General features: G+C 56.1%; 1 protein-coding gene across 3 annotated transcripts in view; it reads left to right on the top strand.

The window, feature by feature from the left end:
• Positions 1-419: 419 nt before the first annotated feature.
• Positions 420-20,710, top strand: part of SURF1 (SURF1 cytochrome c oxidase assembly factor) — a 27,934-nt gene continuing 7,643 nt past the window's right edge. For 2 of the 3 annotated variants that reach the window (XM_078881411.1, XM_078881410.1), the window contains exons 1-6: positions 493-636; positions 3,143-3,242; positions 14,015-14,115; positions 14,386-14,468; positions 16,132-16,323; positions 17,955-18,027. In XM_078881411.1, the coding sequence (XP_078737537.1) occupies positions 550-636; positions 3,143-3,242; positions 14,015-14,115; positions 14,386-14,468; positions 16,132-16,323; positions 17,955-18,027 (636 nt within the window). In that variant the 5' untranslated portion in view covers positions 493-549. The other variant, XM_078881412.1, reaches the window with a different exon arrangement.

Genomic DNA, 20,710 nt, shown 5'->3' on the forward strand with positions numbered 1-20,710 from the left:
ACTGTGACCCCACAGACTGTGACCCCACAGACTGTGACCCCACAGTGACCCCACAGATGGTGACCCCACAGACTGTGACCCCACAGACTGACCCCACAGACCGTGACCCCACACATTGACCCCACGGATTGTCCGTGACCTCTGCAGCCGCTAGAGGCCGCTGCAGACATCACGTTACCTAATCGATTCCTAGATCGAATCGCTTGCGTGTTAATCGCGTCATTTAGTGGAATCGCCTTGATCGGTGGTGGGGGGGGGGTAACGGGTAAGTGAATCGATCCAACATGAACCGCTTGTGAAGCACACGCACGCGACGCGGTTACACCAAAGGAATCGATTATTAAATCGATTCTTTAATCGCGAAGTCTGCATCGAAACCCCGCAAACTGCCTCCGTGCGAATCGATTCCATGAAGGTGATTTCGATTTACTGAATCGATTCCGGCGAGTTCGATAATCAACTCGGGCAGAGCGGTGCGGGTGAGTGGTGGTGGTGGTGGTGGAGCTGACGATGGTTGTTGTTGTTGTTGATTGTTGTTGATTGTTGTTGATGAGTTGTTGTTGTTGTCGCTGTCGTCTCTGCGTAGAGATGTCAACGCTGATGTTGATGTGGCGGTCCCAGTCTTGCCGAGTCACGGTGAGACAGCGAAACTCACCACTCACCAACTCACCCTCACAACTCACCCACTCACCACTCACCCACTCACCACTCACCCACTCACCCACTCACTCACTCCGCTCACCGCTCACCCACTCACCACTCACCCACTCCACTCACCAACTCACAACTCACCCACTCACCACTCACCCTCACAACTCACCCACTCACCACTCACCCACTCACCACTCACCCACTCACTCCGCTCACCGCTCACCCACTCACCACTCACCCACTCCACTCACCAACTCACAACTCACCCACTCACCACTCACCCACTCACCACTCACCCACGCCACTCACCCACCCACTCACTCACTCCGCTCACCGCTCACCGCTCACCCACTCACCCACTCCACTCACCAACTCACCACTCACCCACTCCACTCACCAACTCACACTCACCACTCACCCTCACCACTCACCAACTCACCACTCACCACTCACCCACTCACCCTCACCAACTCACCAACTCACCACTCACCACCTCGCCCTCATCACTCACCACTCTCACACTCACCAACTCACCCACTCACCCTTACCACTCACCAACTCACCACTCACCACCTCACCCTCACCACTCACCCACTCACCACTCACCCACTCACCACTCACCCACTCACCCTCACCAACTCACCACTCACCACCTCGCCCTCATCACTCACCACTCTCACACTCACCAACTCACCCACTCACCCTTACCACTCACCAACTCACCACTCACCACCTCACCCTCACCACTCACCCACTCACCCACTCCACTCACCACTCACCCCTCACCCACTCACCACCTCGCCCTCATCACTCACCACTCTCACACTCACCACTCAACCTCACCACTCACCAACTCACAACTCACCCACTCACCCTCACCCACTCACCCTTACCACTCACCCTCACCACTCACCCTCACCACTCACCCTCACCACTCACCCTCACCACTCATCCTCACCACTCATCCTCACCACTCACCGCTCACCAACTCACCCTCACCACTCACCAACTTACCAACTCACCGCTCACCAACTCTCGCTCACTCAACTCACCCTCACATCAAACGCAAACAAAGATCCCCCGTGTAGCCTTAACAGACTGTAGGGGCAAGTGCTGTTAGCGAGTAGCACCTATGAAGGCTGGCACGGCACACGAGGGGGGTGGGTGGCCAGCACCACGCCCGACCGCCTTTGTCTCCCCAGTGGCGATGTTCACTACACATCGTACCAGGTACTCATTTCAGGCCGAGTCGACTTAGGGGAGACCCAGGACCGGTTCAAGTAATCGTCACTGGTGTTGGCCGTGAGCGGGAATTGAACTCTGGTCGCCAGGTTCGTAGCGCAGCGTTGCGCTAACCGCTGCACCACCGCTCCCCACGCTCTCTCACAGCCACAGCCAGTTAACACGACCACGACCAAGGCAAAGCTCCCCCGTGTAGCCTTCCACATACTCTTGGGGCAAGTGCTGTTTGCGAGCGCCTAATAAAACTAGAATATTCTTCTTGGTTCTTTCGGTAAAGTCACGTAGAAGGGAAATAATAAAATAATAAAAATTAAACATAAAATAATTCTCACGACGTTTCACGCGACGGTCAATGGTATAGTGTATAGCAGATTGTATAATAATAATAAATAGTATAAAATTGTAATGTTTAATACAATATATAAGGTAATATATAGTATCGTAATTGTATAGTGAATATACAGCAGTGTGGTATAATCGCGTGGGCAATTATAGCAGCAAAATACCCTCAATTAATATCGAGGCATGTCTTTTTTTTTAAATGTGGAGGGAAAAACCGGAGGACCCGGAGAAAAATCCACGCGACCAAAGGGAGAGAGAGAGACACGCAAACTCCAAATACACAGCAGCAGACGTCAGGGTCGGGATCGAACCCACGACCTCCTGTACACCAGGCGAGGTAGTCAACATCTCCTGGCCACCGTGATGATGGTGAGAGAGAGAGACACGCAAACTCCAAATATACAGCAGCAGGCGTCAGGGTCGGGATCGAACCCACGACCTCCTGTACACCAGGCGAGGTAGTTAACATCTCCTAGCCACCGTGATGATGGTGAGAGAGAGAGAGAGACACGCAGACTCCAAATACACAGCAGCAGGCGTTAGGGTCAGGATCGGCCCAACGACCTCCTGCATACCAGGCGAGGTAGTCAACATCTCCTAGCCACCGTGATGATGATAGAGAGAGAGACACGCAAACTCCAAATATACAACAGCAGGTGTCAGGGTCAGGATCGAACCCACGACCTCCTGCATACCAGGCGAGGTAGTCAACATCTCCTAGCCACCGTGATGATGATGATGAGAGAGAGAGACACGCAAACTCCAAATATACAGCAGCAGGCGTCAGGGTCGGGATCGAACCCACGACCTCCTGCACACCAGGCGAGGTAGTCAACATCTCCTAGCCACCGTGATTCAGCCCATCACTGTGGCACCCTCTCCCTGCCCCCCCCCCCCTCTCGTGCAGGTGACCCGGGCCTACAGACGCGGCCCTCCACTCCCCCACAGATGTGACCCCCTTCCCAGGGTTCACGTGGCCCCACGTCGCCGGCTCAGCTCCTCCGCAGGTGAAGGTCAACCTGGACTCTGACCCATGACCCGTCACGTGGGCGACATTAGGGGTCAGAAGGGACAGCACTAACCCGATCATTGGTACCAATGCCCAAAGCCTTGACCCTGCCACGAACCCTGACCCTAAACCCTTACTCCTGATTCACACGTCCTTCTCAAAGCCTTGACCCTGCCACGAACCCTGACCCTAAACCCTTACTCCTGATTCAAACGTCCTTCTCAAAGCCTTGACCCTGCCACGAACCCTGACCCTAAACCCTTATTCCTGATTCACACGTCCTTCTCAAAGCCTTGACCCTGCCACGAACCCTGACCCTAAACCCTTACTCCTGATTCACACGTCCTTCCCAAAGCCTTGACCCTGCCACGAACCCTGACCCTAAACCCTTACTCCTGATTCACACGTCCTTCCCAAAGCCTTGACCCTGCCACGAACCCTGACCCTAAACCCTTACTCCTGAATCTCACGTCCTTCCCAAAGCCTTGACCCTGCCATGAACCCTGACCCTAAACCCTACTCCTGAATCTCACGTCCTTCTCAAAGCCTTGACCCTGCCACGAACCCTGACCCTAAACCCTTACTCCTGAATCTCACGTCCTTCTCAAAGCCTTGACCCTGCCACGAACCCTGACCCTGCCACGAACCCTGACCCTAAACCCTACTCCTGAATCTCACGTCCTTCTCAAAGCCTTGACCCTGCCACGAACCCTGACCCTGCCACGAACCCTGACCCTAAACCCTACGACTTTTCAACTTTGAACCGCCAGTGTCTTAACGAGCGCTGGCGTGCGAGGAGTGGTGGCGCAGCGGTTAGCGCGCTGCGCTGGGAACCCCGGCAAGGACCCGAGTTTGAATCCCACTCACGGCCAAATGGCTGTGACGTTGGAAAAAATCTTAAACTTTTTTGGACCTCTTCTGGGTCGAGTCTGTCTTAAATGAGGTACTGTGCCTGGCGCTGTGTGTGTATGAACATTCGACACTTCACGTGGCCTCAAGGTGCACATAGCCTGGCACAAGCGTCTATAGTGTAGTGTGTAGTGTAGTGTATAGTGTAGTGTATAGAGTAGTGTAGTGTGTAGTGTATCGTGTAGTGTATAGTGTAGTGTATAGTGTAGTAGTGTAGTGTATAGAGTAGTGTAGTGTATAGAGTATAGTGTAGTGTGTAGTATTGTAGTGTATAGTGTAGTGTATAGTGTAGTGTATAGAGTAGTGTATAGAGTAGTGTATAGTGTAGTGTATAGAGTAGTGTATCGTGTAGTGTATAGAGTAGTGTATAGTGTAGTGTATAGTGTAGTGTATAGTGTAGTGTATAGAGTAGTGTATAGTGTAGTGTATAGTGTAGTGTATAGTGTAGTGTATAGAGTAGTGTGTAGTGTATAGTGTAGTGTATAGAGTAGTGTATAGTGTAGTGTATAGTGTAGTGTATAGTGTAGTAGTGTAGTGTATAGTGTAGTGTATAGTGTAGTGTGTAGTGTATAGTGTAGTGTATAGTGTAGTAGTGTAGTGTATAGTGTAGTGTATAGTGTAGTGTATAGTGTAGTGTATAGAGTAGTGTATAGTGTAGTGTATAGTGTAGTAGTGTAGTGTATAGAGTAGTGTATAGTGTAGTGTATAGAGTAGTATATAGTATAGTGTATAGTGTAGTGTATAGAGTAGTGTATATAGTAGTGTGTAGTGTATAGTGTAGTGTATAGAGTAGTGTATAGAGTAGTGTATATAGTAGTGTGTAGTGTATAGTGTAGTGTATAATGTAGTGTAGTGTATAGTGTATAGTGTAGTGTATAGTGTAGTGTATAGAGTAGTATATAGTATAGTGTATAGTGTAGTGTATAGAGTAGTGTATATAGTAGTGTGTAGTGTATAGTGTAGTGTATAGAGTAGTGTATAGAGTAGTGTATATGTAGTAATTACTCAGGAGGCTTGACGACGGGATCGGAGGCACACTTATTTATTAACACAACTTGTATACAGTTAGCGAGTATACACAGGACCTAAGGGGTAACGTCCCCTTACTCGGCTAACAGGGAGACACAACATCTAAGCCCCGCTAACCTAAGCCCAAGTCCTCCACTAGGGAGCTAGGGGAGGCTACCTGTCCCAGCCCTGGTCAAGCTGGGATCCGACCCCCTGAGTTCCCAGACCTGCTCGTCAGTCTGGGCTCTCGGGGCCACGCCACCGGCTTGCCCTGGTCGGCCCTTATAAGGACAGCGAGCCAGGGGAGCTCCGGGGCCTATTCTAGCTGGTCTTCCGTCTTCGCTGGTTAAAGCTGATACCTCGACCTCGAGCCCTCCGGCTCACCCCCTCTTATAGTCCGCGGCCCCCCCGGGAGGGGCCCGTGGGGGATGCAGGTGCGGACGTCGGTGTGGCCACCTCCTATGTGTACGGCCCTAACCACGCCCCTTGTGTTTGTTTGCCATCCGCTCCCATACACAATTACACCTCTACATCACCCCCCCCTGTACAGCTCGCAGCCGTCCCCGGCTGCAAAAAAACCAGAATAAAGGTGCATGCCTCCCCAAAACCGTGTGTGCCTCGCGTAAATTTAACAAGAACAAGAACAGTCATAACAACAACAACAACAGGAAACAGGTAGAAGAAGAAAGAGAAAAAAAAATAACCCGGCGCACCCTCCCGAATAAATACCCCATTCCGCAAACCCAACATATATACACGCGCTCCGGATGCCCCTCCCCCACTGTCCGCAAGGGCCCCCCAACGGCCGACCTCACAATAGTCTGCGCGTTTTGGCGCGCGTTCTCGCGGCGGGCCCGTCACAAGGGCTCGACCCGGCACGCTCAGTGGTGGTTGGTGACGGTCCGGGTGCAAGAGAGTCTGGCGTCGCTGCCGAGTGACCCCCGACCCCTCCGGGAGGGGTTGGCGGGCGTGGACCCGTCACTCCTGTTGCACCTGGAGATGGAACAGTTGATGTCATGTCAGGCGAGAGCAGCGACGTCGGGGAGTCGGCGGACCCCTCACACGTTTGGCCATGCGTGTGTGTGTGTGAACCACGGGCCGGCGCAATGAACGGTTTCAACCTTGAGGGGTGCACGTACCACCGACGCCTCCCCCATTTGACGCGAACACATTGCGGCCGTAAGACCTGTACGACCTCCACTGGCCCCCGCCACGGCCGTACCAACTTTGACGAGGTTGCCAGTGGCACCTGGGGACAGTGCAACCATGCCCTGTCCCCTGGTTTCCATTTGAACACATGTACCCGCCCCAGCCGAAGCCTCTCGTTCGCCTTCTGGCGGAGTTCAGAATTTTGCACGGCCGCTTCCCGCGCCTCAGACAATTTGCTGATGTTAAATTTAACGTGTTCGGACAAGGTAGACTTCGCCTGAGGCGCCGAGAGCTTCAGCTGGGTCGTCACAGGGGGGTTAGCCTCGCGGCCATACATTAAAAAGAAAGGGGAAAATCCGGTGGCCGCATGGGGAGCCATCCTGTAGGCCTGCAACACACCGGCTATGCGAAGGTCCCAATCTGTCTGGGATTCGGACACCTGTTGGGACAGCATAGACGTGATGGTCCGATGTAGCCGTTCCACCATCCCGTCAGTTTGAGGGTGATACGGGGAGGTCCGAATTTTCTCCGTACCCAAGAGGTCGCACACCTCGCGGAGGAGTTTTCCCGAAAAATTCTTACCCTGGTCAGTAAGCAGCCGTTCCGGAGCACCTTTGTCGAGGACATAGCCCTGGACAAAGGCCTCCGCGATGGCTGCTGCCGACTGGTTGGCCAGGGGCCAGGCCATAGGCCATCTCGTGAAGTATTCGACCCCTGTCAATAAATACCTATTCCCCCTGGGTGTAGCGGGAAATGGCCCGAGTATGTCTAGCGCAACGAGCTCGTTAACCCGGGAAACCTTTATGGACTGCAGCGGAGGGTTGGACCCCCTAGCTGGTGGCTTTCGCTGCGCGCATTGCGTGCACGACCCCAGGAGATCCCCCACGTCCTTTGCCATGCCCGGCCAGAAGAAATCGAGCTGGAGCGTGGCAAAGGTCTTGTGAACCCCCAAGTGCAGAAGCCGCTCATGAACAGCCCATACCACCTTACCCCTCAATGCTGCAGGCACCACGAGCTGCTGGCGGCGGGTTTTTCCGTCCCAGTGCATTAAAAGACCCTGGAACAACCCCCACGAGTCAATGTTCGCCACCCCCTGCCCAACCCCCCCTGCGCGACGGCGCAGAGCGAGGAGGGAGGTGTCCTCCATTTGGAGGCGTCCCCATTCCGCGACCGACAACCCCAGCAACGAATCCCTCCCTTCTTGCTCGATAGGACCCGAAGCCAAAGGCGCATCGGCGGCGGCCACGAGGACCGAATCGGTGGTGACGTTCGGGGGCCTACAACGCCCCGAACCCAGGAGGCAAGCGCACTCCGAAGTGGGTGGCAACCGTGACAGGGCGTCAGCGTTCGTGTGGCGGACGCCCTTACGATATGTGGTGACAAAGTCGTAGTCCTGGAGAATCTCCAACCATCGAGACAACTGGCCCGATGGTTGTTGAACCCGCAGAGCGTACTGTAGGGCCGCATGATCTGTACGGACGGTGAAACGCCGACCGTACAGATATGGGCGGTACTGCTGAATGAAATAAACAATTGCCAATAATTCCCGACGGGTAACGCAGTACCGTTGTTCCGCTGGAGACAGTACCCGACTACCGTAAGCCACCACATGCTCTACGCCCCCAATGAGTTGGGACAGCACGCCCCCGATGCCCGTGTTACTTGCATCTGTATCGAGCAAGAAGGGTTGTGAGAAGTCGGGGTAATTCAACGGCGGAGCCCCCACCAGGGCATTCCGGAGGGCGTGAAAAGCAGCCTCCTCCTCCAGCCCCCAATGAAACCTGACTCCCTTGGACGTCAAGGCATGCAATGGTTTCGCGATCGTAGCGAAGTCAGCCACAAACCGTCGATAGTACGACGCGAACCCAATGAAACTCCTGACCTCTCCCACCGAGGTGGGAGTCGGCCAGGAGCTGACGCATTCCGTTTTGGCGGGATCAGTGGATATCCCCGAGCGCCCAACAATGTGACCCAAATACCGCACCGATTCGCGGAGCAAATGGCACTTCTGCGGTTTAAATTTTAAATTGGCAGCCCGCATTTTGAGAAAAACAGCACGCAGCCTCTGGAGGTGTTCCTCGAAGGATTTGCTAAAGACGATGACATCGTCCAAGTAAATTAAACACGAATCCCATTGTAAGCCTGCCAAGACCAGTTCCATTAACCGCTGAAAAGTTGCCGGCGCAGAATGTAAGCCCATCGGCAAGCGGTTAAATTGGAAGAGACCTTGCGGTGTCCGAAAAGCAGTTTTAGGTTTTGATTCGTCATCCAGAGGAAGCTGCCAGAATCCAGATAGTAAATCGAGGGTGGAAAAGAATCGCGCCCCCGCCAAGGCATCGAGCGACTCATCCATTCGAGGAAGCGGGTACGCATCTGCCACAGAAATTTTGTTCAATCGCCGAAAGTCGACACAAAACCGCAGTGAGCCGTCGTGTTTTTTCACCAAAACGATCGGTGCGCCCCACGGGCTGTTGGAAGGGGAAATGATATCGGCGGCAAGCATGTCATCAACAGCCGATTTGACATGATCCTTTTCGGCGGGACTGAGCCGAAAGGGATTTTGGCGGATTGGCGCGCTGTCACCCGTGTCAATATGGTGTCGCAGCAATTTAGTACAACCAATATCAAATTTGTGTTTACTAAAAACGTCGGCAAATTCTTTCAGGAGAACTCGCAGCTGCGCACGCTGCGTGTCGGACAGATCCACAGATCCCGCGCAAAGTGCATCCAGCCATCCGTCATCACAGTCCGAATGCGGTCGCGACGGAGGATCGGTGGTTACCTGACCCACGAGTGGTTCCTCATAGGGCGCCGGCGTTGCGTGTGCAAGCACGGTCCCTTGAGGAACCACGGCCGTTCGCGATCCTACATTAAGGACTGCAATGAAGGGGTCCCCATCCCCTTTCACCATGGTCTGAGCCGCTAGCAAATCGGGTCCATTGACCCCGGCCCGAGATGGTCCCAACAAGACCCCCCGATCCGCAACCCCTTTAGCAAACGGCCGACGCAACCTAAGAGGGACGAGCATCTGAGCCCCCGGGGGTACGCGCACAGTTTTTGTCACGAGCGCCTGCACGGTGGCAAACGCCCGACGCTCCGTGGTGGGGGAAGACAAAAATGTAACACGTCGGCCCGATGGGAGCTCGATGCACCCCTGGTCAATCAAGATACGGATGGGCATTTTGGCCAAGAAATCCGTCCCCAACAGGCACGGAACCGCGAGTGAGGAGGAAACCAAAACAGGCCCGGATAATTTAATGTCTCCAATGCAAACTTTGGCGCGGATTTGCCCAATAATGCCCAGCGAGCCCCCGTTAGCAGCATAGCATGGCACGTCAACAGGGAGCAAGGGACGACTTTGAACGGGAAGGATGTTATAAATCAAATCAGATATAATGGTCGCCGATGCCCCTGTGTCAATTAAAATCCGCACCTCTACCCCATCAATATGACCGACCACAACCGATGATCCCGCCGACGCAGCAACGACACGATGGGCGAGCTCCGACCACTGACCCGGTTGGAGCGCTCGCCGCATTTCAGAACAATCGCGCGCGATGGGCGGCGATTTTCGAACCCTGTTCAGTTGAGCGCGTGAGTGTGTGTCGGATGTGTGCATGGGCCAAACGTGTGAGGTGCCACGACTCGCCGTATTTCTCTGCTGGAGCTTGGGTGGAGACGGCGTGGCGTCCTGACGAGGTGTCGCTCCGCGCTGACGGGGAGCCCGGCATCCTGACGCAACGTGGCCTTGCAGGCCACAGTTGTAGCAGCGTGTGAGCGCCCCAGATGGCCTGGGCTGCTCCTGGCGGCTCGGTCCATTCCGAGCCTGCGGTGCCGCCGATCTCCATTCCCCCCGCCGCTCCACCCCGCAGACCTCCTCTGATGGGAGGGCGGTGGCCGCCATGGCATGGCCGGCCACCCCCTTGGCAGCCTTGCGACGCAGGGACCGCAAGCCCCCGTGGATGTGGCGCGCGACCAGCAGGGACGACATCTCTCCGTCGTCTTGAGCCAAGACGGCGATGTCCAGCTCATCGGCGAGTAGCAGCAGCTTTTCAGCCACCATGGCGTCCACTCCCTCCTCGTCCATCCGCGGGAAAGCTGCCTTTGCCAGGGCCAGGAGAGCCGTTCGGAAGGCCAGGGGCGATTCGTTGGCGCCCCGATGCCGATCGTGGAACAGCTGCCTGCAGTCCGAAGGCGGCCCATAGACGGCTGACAGCAGCTGCAGCGCCAGGTGCAGCGTGGCGCGCTTCTCCTTAGGCGCCGAGGTGAGGGTAGCCAGGGCGTCGTCGTCCAGCATCGCCGGCAGCGCGCATAGTGCCTCGGCGTCCGTCCAGTTCGCCATCTCTTGATGAGCGATGAACCGCCTTTTGAAGCCGCCCCAATCTCCAGCCGCTCCCACGAACTCCTTGAGAGGCGGCAGTCGCTGTTGTAAGGCGACGTCCGTGGCTGCGGATCTCGCTCCCTCGTTCCCAGCCGACGTTACAGTGTGGGCGGGCTGTGAGCATGGCATCGCCGGTCGCTCCGTTGTTGACGCGCTGGCCGGCGTTGATGATGTCACGGCTCGTGCTTGGCCCTCAGCAGTCACCTGACGCAGGCCGGCCCCGCCCTCTGCTCGCACTGTAGTGATGGCGGGAAATTTAACCGCGAGCCGCGTCGGGGTGGCGGGAAATGCCGGCGTGCGTCGGCTGCTGCCGTCTTCCCGCGCAGCCCCTCCAGCTCCCAGCCGCGTGATCTCCTCCAACACGGCGGCCGCGGCGTAGAGCAGCTCCGCCAGGTGGGAGTGAGCCAGCCGAAGTCCCTCGGCCGACGCATCCCCCCCCTCCTGTCGTAGCGGCGCGGGTGTACTCGGCCCCGGCTGCTCCGATCCGACCTCGGCCATCTCTGGTGGTGATTCGGCCGCGGTGTCCTCCCTCTCCGACTCCCTGGTACGTGTCGTCCCTCGTGTGTCCATCTTTGGACGTTTTACTTCTGACACCAGATGTAGTAATTACTCAGGAGGCTTGACGACGGGATCGGAGGCACACTTATTTATTAACACAACTTGTATACAGTTAGCGAGTATACACAGGACCTAAGGGGTAACGTCCCCTTACTCGGCTAACAGGGAGACACAACATCTAAGCCCCGCTAACCTAAGCCCAAGTCCTCCACTAGGGAGCTAGGGGAGGCTACCTGTCCCAGCCCTGGTCAAGCTGGGATCCGACCCCCTGAGTTCCCAGACCTGCTCGTCAGTCTGGGCTCTCGGGGCCACGCCACCGGCTTGCCCTGGTCGGCCCTTATAAGGACAGCGAGCCAGGGGAGCTCCGGGGCCTATTCTAGCTGGTCTTCCGTCTTCGCTGGTTAAAGCTGATACCTCGACCTCGAGCCCTCCGGCTCACCCCCTCTTATAGTCCGCGGCCCCCCCCGGGAGGGGCCCGTGGGGGATGCAGGTGCGGACGTCGGTGTGGCCACCTCCTATGTGTACGGCCCTAACCACGCCCCTTGTGTTTGTTTGCCATCCGCTCCCATACACAATTACACCTCTACATATATAGTAGTGTGTAGTGTATAGTGTAGTGTATAGTGTAGTGTATAGAGTAGTGTATATAGTAGTGTGTAGTGTATAGTGTAGTGTATAGAGTAGTGTATATAGTAGTGTGTAGTGTATAGTGTAGTGTATAGACTAGTGTATAGTGTAGTGTATAGAGTAGTGTATAGTGTAGTGTATAGTGTATAGTGTAGTGTATAGAGTAGTGTATAGTGTAGTGTATAGTGTAGTGTATAGAGTAGTGTATAGTGTAGTGTATAGAGTAGTGTGTAGTGTATAGTGTAGTGTATAGAGTAGTGTATAGAGTAGTATATAGTATAGTGTATAGAGTAGTGTATAGTGTAGTGTATAGAGTAGTGTGTAGTGTATAGTGTAGTGTATAGAGTAGTGTATAGTGTAGTATATAGTGTAGTGTATAGAGTAGTATATAGTATAGTGTATAGTGTAGTGTATAGAGTAGTGTATAGAGTAGTATATAGTATAGTGTAGTGTGTAGTGTATATTGTAGTATAATACTTCAGCCCACCGGTGTGTTGGAGAGTAACTCCACAACATTTACTATTTGAGTGCCGTGACGTTTTGCTCGTAATGACATCATCCAGCATCGTCGGTCTTAACTCGAGCGACATGACGTCATTACTGTGAACCCATCAGGTGCAGAGATCAGAGGAGGCGATTGTAATGATACAGGCTGATTAAAAAAAAAGTTAACACTTATAATGGGACTACCGTTTTAAATGGGCAATAAAGAATGGATAATCGTACTATACTGTAACACGATAACACATGTATTGTTCGCCATCGTTGTCAACGCGTACCTGGTGTTGTTGCAAATTCTCAGAAGTGTCAAAATATTTCTTGAAGCACCCTGTTTAACAGACTAGTAATGAATTTCGATTTAAAGCTTTCGTGACTGCAGGGATTCATCTTCTTGGTTCTTTCGGTAAAGTCATGTAGAAGGGAAGTAATAAAACAATGAAAATAAAACATAATAAAATAATTCTCACGACGTTTCGGCCACAACGCAAGCAGCCGTCCTCAGGTGAAGAACAGGTCTGTCGGGGAGACCTGAGGACAGCTGCTTGCGTTGTGGCCGAAACGTCGTGAGAATTATTTTATTATGTTTTATTTTTATTATTTTATTACTTCCCTTCTACGTGACTTTACCGAAAGAACCAAGAAGCAGACTAGTAATGAGTCAATCAGCACGCGCTCCCTCTGTCAGGAGAACAGTTGCAGTTAACATCTTGGTGCCCGCCCCCTCCCCTCACCCCCCGCCCCCCTCTCCCTCCCCCCCCTCGCCCCCCGCCCCCTCCCCTCGCCCCCCTCCCCCCGCCTCGCCCCCCGCCCCCTCCCCTCGCCCCCCACCCCCCTCCCCTCGCCCCCCACCCCTCTCCCCTCGCCCCTCCCCTACCCCCCTCCCCCGTCCCCTCGCCCCCCACCCCCCTCCCCTCGCCCCCCTCCTCCCCCCCCTCGCCCCCCGCCCCCTCGCCCCCCTCCCCCCGCCCCCCCTCCCCTCGACCCCCGCCCCCCCCCTCGCCCCCTCCCCTCGCCCCCTCCCCTCCTCCCTCCCTTCGCCCCCCTCCCCTCGCCCCCTCACCCCCTCCCCTCCTCCCTCCCTTCGCCCCCCTCCCCTCGCCCCCTCACCCCCTCCCCTCCTCCCTCCCCTCGCCCCCCACCCCCCTCCCCTCGCCCCCCTCCTCCCCCCCCTCGCCCCCCGCCCCCTCGCCCCCCTCCCCCCGCCCCCCCTCCCCTCGACCCCCGCCCCCCCCCTCGCCCCCTCCCCTCCCCTCGCCCCCCTCCCCTCGCCCCCTCACCCCCTCCCCTCCTCACTCCCTTCGCCCCCCTCCCCTCGCCCCCTCACCCCCTCCCCTCCTCCCTCCCTTCGCCCCCCTCCCCTCGCCCCCTCCCCTCCCCTCGCCCCCTCCCCTCCTCCCTCCCCCCGCCCCCCCCTCGCCCCCTCCCTCCCCTCACCCCCTCCCCTCCTCCCTCCTTTCGCCCCCCTCCCCTCGCCCCCTCCCCTCGCCCCCTCCCCTCCTCCCTCCCCCCGCCCCCCCTCGCCCCCTCCCTCCCCTCACCCCCTCCCCTCCTCCCTCCCTTCGCCCCCCTCCCCTCGCCCCCTCCCTCCCCTCGCCCCCTCCCCTCCTCCCTCCCCTCGCCCCCTCCCCTCTGTGTAGGGGGTGCGGCGCCCCCCCTCGCTGCTGAGGAGGGGGAGCGTGGCCTCAAGTGGCTGCTGCTGCTCATCCCCACGGCCGCGTTCGCCCTGGGGACGTGGCAGGTGCGGGGGGTGCGGGGGGGGGGGGTGGGGGGGGGGGTGTTCACCTCGTCACCGTCACCTCCTCGCCCCGGATCACACCTCGTCGCGATCTGCACAGCCCCCACCCACCCACCCGCGTCGCTCTCACGTGCTCTACTTCGTCATCGCAATCACCTCGTCATTGGCGCCACCCCCGTCGCCGCGGTTACGGTCGCCACCCGTATCGTAGCCCCGTCGCCGCGGTTACCTCGTCGTCACGGTGACCGCCTCCTCGTCGTGTGCCGACTGCAGGTCCAGCGGCGGAAGTGGAAGCTGAGCCTCATCGCCGACCTGGAGGCGCGGACACGGAGCGACCCCGTGACCCTGCCACTCGAGTAGGCCACGCGTGGTGTGTGTGTGTGTGTCTGTGTCTGTGTGTCTGTGTGTGTGTCTGTGTGTGTCTGTGTGTCTGTGTGTGTGTCTGTGTGTGTGTGTGTCTGTGTGTAGCGGTTAGCGCTACGCTAACGCTACCCGGCCGCCCGGGTTCGATTCCCGCTCACGGCCAACACCGGTGACGATTATCTGAACCACTCATGGGCTTCCCCTAGGTCGACTCAGCCTTATATCGCCACTGGGGAGACAAAGGCGGCCGGACGTGGTGCTGGCCACCCACCCCCTCGTGTGCTGTGCCGGCCTTCATAGGTGCTCGCTAACAGCACTTGCCCCAACAGTCTGTTACAGGCTATACGGGGGATCTTTGTGTGATGGCTGGTGTGTGCGTTGGCTTTGTCGCGTAGCCTGCATGTCCAGCCACCGCGTGCCCAGGCAGCTTCTGTTTGACTTGATAGAGGGGAGCTAAACGGGCGCGGCACGGGCTGGAGAAGAGATGAGCTGTGGTACAGGAAGCTATGGAGCCGAGTGGACTTGCCTATGACCGATACCAGCGGTGCCAAGATCGACCTCTGTGGAGGAGGGGGAGGAGGCTCGTGAAGGACGCTGCTGGGCAGTTTGAGGCAGTGAGTGGTGTTCAGGGCGGACGAGCGACGCTCGCAACGGGCGGATACAACGCGCCGAGTTAGCACATCTGCCGGTCATCTCGCATCAACCCACTGCACCTGGGTCTGCCCTGTGACCTCCACGCCAGAGGTCGCAACCGGGTACCCGATACCCGTACCCTACCCGATACCCGGCTACCCGTACCCGGCCGGGTACGGGTACCCGTTTGCGACCCTGGTGCGGCCGGGTACGGGTAGGCCGCGAGTCACTGGTGAGTCACCGTTTGTCACTCATTTCCCAACGTCTTGTCTCTTCTCACAATTCAAGTTCCTAGAATCAACCCACCCGCGCCTGCAACATGGCTTCATCCCAGAGGTCGCAATCGGGTACCCGATACCCGTACCCTACCCGGCCGGGTACGGGTAGCCGGGTATCGGGTAGGGTACGGGATCCGTTTGCGACCCTGGTGCGGCCGGGTACGGGTACGGGTAAGGAATCAAAACCCGTTTGCGACCTCTGCTCCACGCTTCACGTGGCCTCGGCGTGCACCCGGCCTGGCGCAAGCGCCGCGGCGACGTCGCCGCCACTCAGCGGCTAAAGGAGTCTGCTGCTTTTATCTTCATGGTTCTTTCGGTAATTATGCAGGATTAGCAACTGCATATCCTGCATAATGCACGGGCATAAGTAGTACTAATCACATACCTGCATTTCCCATAAATATGCTAAATTCCTCTTGATATGCACATTCTTTTGTCAAGGCGCCCTTTCCCCCCTTACAGCCCAGCTTATATATACGCTCCAAGCTCGTGTGCTGTTTCATTCAGACGCTGTCGCCTCGACAGACCTGGTTTTCACCTGAGGACGGCTGCTTGCGTTGTGGCCGAAACGTCGTGAGAATTATTTTATTATGTTTTTATTTTTATTATTTTATTACTTCCCTTCTACGTGACTTTACCGAAAGAACCAAGAAGATGAATCCCTGCAGTCACGAAAGCTTTAAATCGAAAACGAGTCTGCTGCTGCTGCTGCTGCGGTGTTGTTGTTGTTGTTGTTGTCGTGTAGTGTGGAGGAGCTGCGCCGGCTGGAGTACCGGCGCGTGCGCGTGCGTGGGGAGTTTGACCACTCGCAGGAGCTCTACCTGCTGCCACGGTCGTTCATCCAGCAGGGGAGAGGCCCCGGCACGGCAGGGGGGCTCGTGGCGGGGCCCGGCAGCGGGGCACACGTGGTCACCCCGCTGCGCTGCAGCGAGCTCGGGTGCCGCACCGCACCGCACCGCACCACACCCCACCCCACCGCACCGCACCGCACCGCACCACACCCCACCCCACCGCATCGCACCATACCCAGCCACTTTTCCACTCTTTTTTAAATCCTTTATATTAAGTTCACTTGCTTGCGTGCTTGCTTACAACCGTGCAAATCTTTCGGTCGTTTCTTAACCCACTTCCCGTGATCCAATCGAGCTGACATTTTCCACACAGACTCGTCGTGCGTGACAATTAATGTTTTTCAAAAAAAATTTCCAAAATTTTACACTTTTTAGGACAAAAAAATTATATTTAATTACCAATTGCTTAATTGTGGCAGACAATCATCTGACCCATAGGTGGCAGCCATCTCAAGCCAGAGGACGAGAGGACTCTAGCCGCCCGTTTCATGATGACGCAAATGTTGACTAACCACATGGCATGAAATCCCTGCCCCCACGCTGTACAATGGAGACTATTTATAGAGCAGTTAAATTGAAGCCGCCAGGTTCTTGAAAGTGGTAAAACGGGCCAACGCTAGTGCCCTCGGGAATATACGGGGCATGTCAAGAGGTGATCTTTCATATAAAGGATTTTTTTCTCCTGATGACGATTGCTTGTGTTGCGATCGAAAGTCACGAAAGCTTTAAGTCAAGATTCTGAAATGTGGAGGGGAAAAACCGGAGAACAATCCACGCGTCAGGGTCGGGATGGAGCCCACGCGCTAGTGCCGTGGTGGCTAGGAGATGTTGACTACCTCGCCTGGTGTGCAGGTCATGGGTTCCATCCCGACCCTGACACCTGCTGTATATTTGGAGTTTGCGTGTCTCTCTCTCATCATCATTATGGCTAGGAGATGTTAACTACCTCGCCTGGTGTACAGGAGGTCGTGGGTTCTATCCAAACCCTGACACCTGCTGCTGCATATTTGGGAGTTTGCGTGTCTCTCGCTCTCATCATCATCACGGTGGCTAGGAGATGTTAACTACCTCGCCTGGTGTACAGGAGGTCGTGGGTTCTATCCCGACCCTGACGCTTGCTGCTGTATATTTGGAGTCTGTGTGTCTCTCCCTCACCACCGTTGATGAGCGTGGATTTTTCTCCGGGTCCTCCGGTTTTTCCCTCCCCATGTAGAATCAACGTCACGCGTTTAGAGTGTTTGGCTGCTGCTATAAATGTCCACACGACGACGATGATGATGATAAGTCACTTGGGTGAGCTATCATGTGACCAGGTCGCTTCTGAAAAGAGCTCTATAGCTTAGGTTGCTTTACCCAGGTGAAATAAAGGTAGTTTTATTTAGTGTGCGTCTGCCTTTGCAGCTGGAGAATGGTGGTGTTGCGGTTAGCATGCAGCGCTACGAACCCGGCGATCCGAGTTCGATTCCCGCTCACGGCCAACACCAGTGACGATTATCTGAACCGGTACTGCGCCTCCCCTAGGTCGACTCAGCCTCAACTGAGTACCTGGTGCGGTGTGTAAACATTGCTACTGGGGAGACAAAGGCGGCCGGGCGTGGTGCTGGCCACCCACCCCCTCGTGTGCCGTGCCGGCCTTCATAGGTGCTGCTCGCTAACAGCACTTGCCCCAACAGTCTGTCGAGGCTACACGGGGGATCTTTGTCTTTGATCTCTCCAGGGTGACCATCCTGGTGGACAGGGGCTTCGTGCCCATGAGCAAACTGGACCCAGCAAAACGGCCGGAAGGGCAGGTGAGCACCACTCACGCCAGGGGTGAGGGTCAAGGTCAGGGTCAAGAGTTGGAGCCGGGGTCAGGGTCAGGGTCAGGGCCAAGGTGGGAGTTATAGTGAGGGTCAGAGTTTGAGTCCGGGTCAGAGTCAGGGTCAGAGTCAGGGTTTGGGTCAGGGTTTGGGTCAGGGTTTGGGTCAGGGTCAAGGTTTGAGTCAGGGTCAGGGTTTGAGTCAGGGTCAGAGTCAGGGTCAAGGTTTGAGTCAGGGTCAAGGTTTGAGTCAGGGTCAAGGTTTGAGTCGGGGTCAGGGTTTGAGTCGGGGTCAAGGTTTGAGTCGGGGTCAGGGTTTGAGTCAGGGTCAGGGTTTGAGTCAGGGTCAGGGTTTGAGTCAGGGTCAAGGTTTGAGTCGGGGTCAAGGTTTGAGTCGGGGTCAAGGTTTGAGTCAGGGTCAAGGTTTGAGTCAGGGTCAGGGTTTGAGTCAGGGTCAGGGTTTGAGTCAGGGTCAAGGTTTGAGTCAGGGTCAAGGTTTGAGTCGGGGTCAAGGTTTGAGTCGGGGTCAGGGTTTGAGTCAGGGTCAGGGTTTGAGTCGGGGTCAAGGTTTGAGTCGGGGTCAAGGTTTGAGTCGGGGTCAAGGTTTGAGTCAGGGTCAGGGTTTGAGTCGGGGTCAAGATTTGAGTCGGGGTCAGGGTTTGAGTCGAGGTCAAGGTTTGAGTCGGGGTCAGGGTTTGAGTCGGGGTCAGGATTTGAGTCGGGGTCAAGGTTTGAGTCAGGGTCAAGGTTTGAGTCGGGGTCAGGGTTTGAGTCGGGGTCAAGGTTTGAGTCAGGGTCAAGGTTTGAGTCAGGGTCAAGGTTTGAGTCGGGGTCAGGGTTTGAGTCGGGGTCAGGGTTTGAGTCAGGGTCAAGGTTTGAGTCAGGGTCAAGGTTTGAGTCAGGGTCAAGGTTTGAGTCAGGGTCAAGGTTTGAGTCAGGGTCAGGGTTTGAGTCGGGGTCAAGGTTTGAGTCAGGGTCAGGGTTTGAGTCAGGGTCAGGGTTTGAGTCAGGGTCAAGGTTTGAGTCGGGGTCAGGGTTTGAGTCGGGGTCAGGGTTTGAGTCAGGGTCAGGGTTTGAGTCGGGGTCAGGGTTTGAGTCGGGGTCAAGGTTTGAGTCAGGGTCAAGGTTTGAGTCGGGGTCAGGGTTTGAGTCGGGGTCAGGGTTTGAGTCGGGGTCAGGGTTTGAGTCGGGGTCAGGGTTTGAGTCGGGGTCAGGGTTTGAGTCGGGGTCAAGGTTTGAGTCGGGGTCAAGGTTTGAGTCGGGGTCAAGGTTTGAGTCGGGGTTTGAGTCAGGGTCAAGGTTTGAGTCGGGGTCAGGGTTTGAGTTGGGGTCAAGGTTTGAGTCGGGGTCAAGGTTTGAGTCGGGGTCAAGGTTTGAGTTGGGGTCAGGGTTTGAGTCGGGGTCAGGGTTTGAGTCGGGGTCAGGGTTTGAGTCGGGGTCAAGGTTTGAGTCGGGGTTTGAGTCGGGGTCAAGGTTTGAGTCGGGGTCAAGGTTTGAGTCGGGGTCAAGGTTTGAGTCGGGGTCAAGGTTTGAGTCGGGGTTTGAGTCAGGGTCAAGGTTTGAGTCGGGGTCAGGGTTTGAGTCGGGGTCAAGGTTTGAGTCGGGGTCAAGGTTTGAGTTGGGGTCAGGGTTTGAGTCGGGGTCAGGGTTTGAGTCGGGGTCAGGGTTTGAGTCGGGGTCAAGGTTTGAGTCGGGGTCGGGGTTTGAGTCAGGATCAGGGTTTGAGTCAGGGTCAAGGTTTGAGTCAGGGTCAGGGTTTGAGTCAGGGTCAAGGTTTGAGTCGGGGTCAGGGTTTGAGTCGGGGTCAGGGTTTGAGTCAGGGTCAAGGTTTGAGTCGGGGTCAGGGTTTGAGTCGGGGTCAGGGTTTGAGTCGGGGTCAGGGTTTGAGTCAGGGTCAAGGTTTGAGTCAGGGTCAGGGTTTGAGTCAGGGTCAAGGTTTGAGTCGGGGTCAGGGTTTGAGTCAGGGTCAGGGTTTGAGTCAGGGTCAGGATTTGAGTCAGGGTCAGGATTTGAGTCAGGGTCAAGGTTTGAGTCAGGGTCAGGGTTTGAGTCAGGGTCAAGGTTTGAGTCAGGGTCAGGGTTTGAGTCAGGGTCAGGATTTGAGTCAGGGTCAAGGTTTGAGTCAGGGTCAGGGTTTGAGTCAGGGTCAAGGTTTGAGTCAGGGTCAAGGTTTGAGTCAGGGTCAGGGTTTGAGTCGGGGTCAAGGTTTGAGTCGGGGTCAAGGTTTGAGTCAGGGTCAAGGTTTGAGTCAGGGTCAGGGTTTGAGTCAGGGTCAAGGTTTGAGTCAGGGTCAAGGTTTGAGTCAGGGTCAAGGTTTGAGTCAGGGTCAGGGTTTGAGTCAGGGTCAAGGTTTGAGTCAGGGTCAGGGTTTGAGTCAGGGTCCAGGTTTGAGTCAGGGTCAAGGTTTGAGTCAGGGTCAGGGTTTGACCCTGGGTCAGCATTGGCGTTAGAGGCAGGGCTAGAGTTTGGCTACTGTGTGTGTAGGTGGAGGGTGAGAATGGCCGTGGTGGTAGTGGTGAGGGTGGTAGTGGTGAGGATGGACGTGGTGAGCGTGGTGAGGCGTTGTCTTCCCCGTGTAGGTGGAGGGTGAGGTGGAGCTGGTGGGCGTGGTGAGCGTGGTGGACGTGGTGAGCGTGGTGGACGTGGTGAGGATGGTGGACGTGGTGAGGAGGGAC

The sequence above is a fragment of the Lampetra fluviatilis genome, chromosome 61, assembly GCF_964198595.1.
Source record: "Lampetra fluviatilis chromosome 61, kcLamFluv1.1, whole genome shotgun sequence".
Classification (NCBI taxonomy): domain Eukaryota; kingdom Metazoa; phylum Chordata; class Hyperoartia; order Petromyzontiformes; family Petromyzontidae; genus Lampetra; species Lampetra fluviatilis.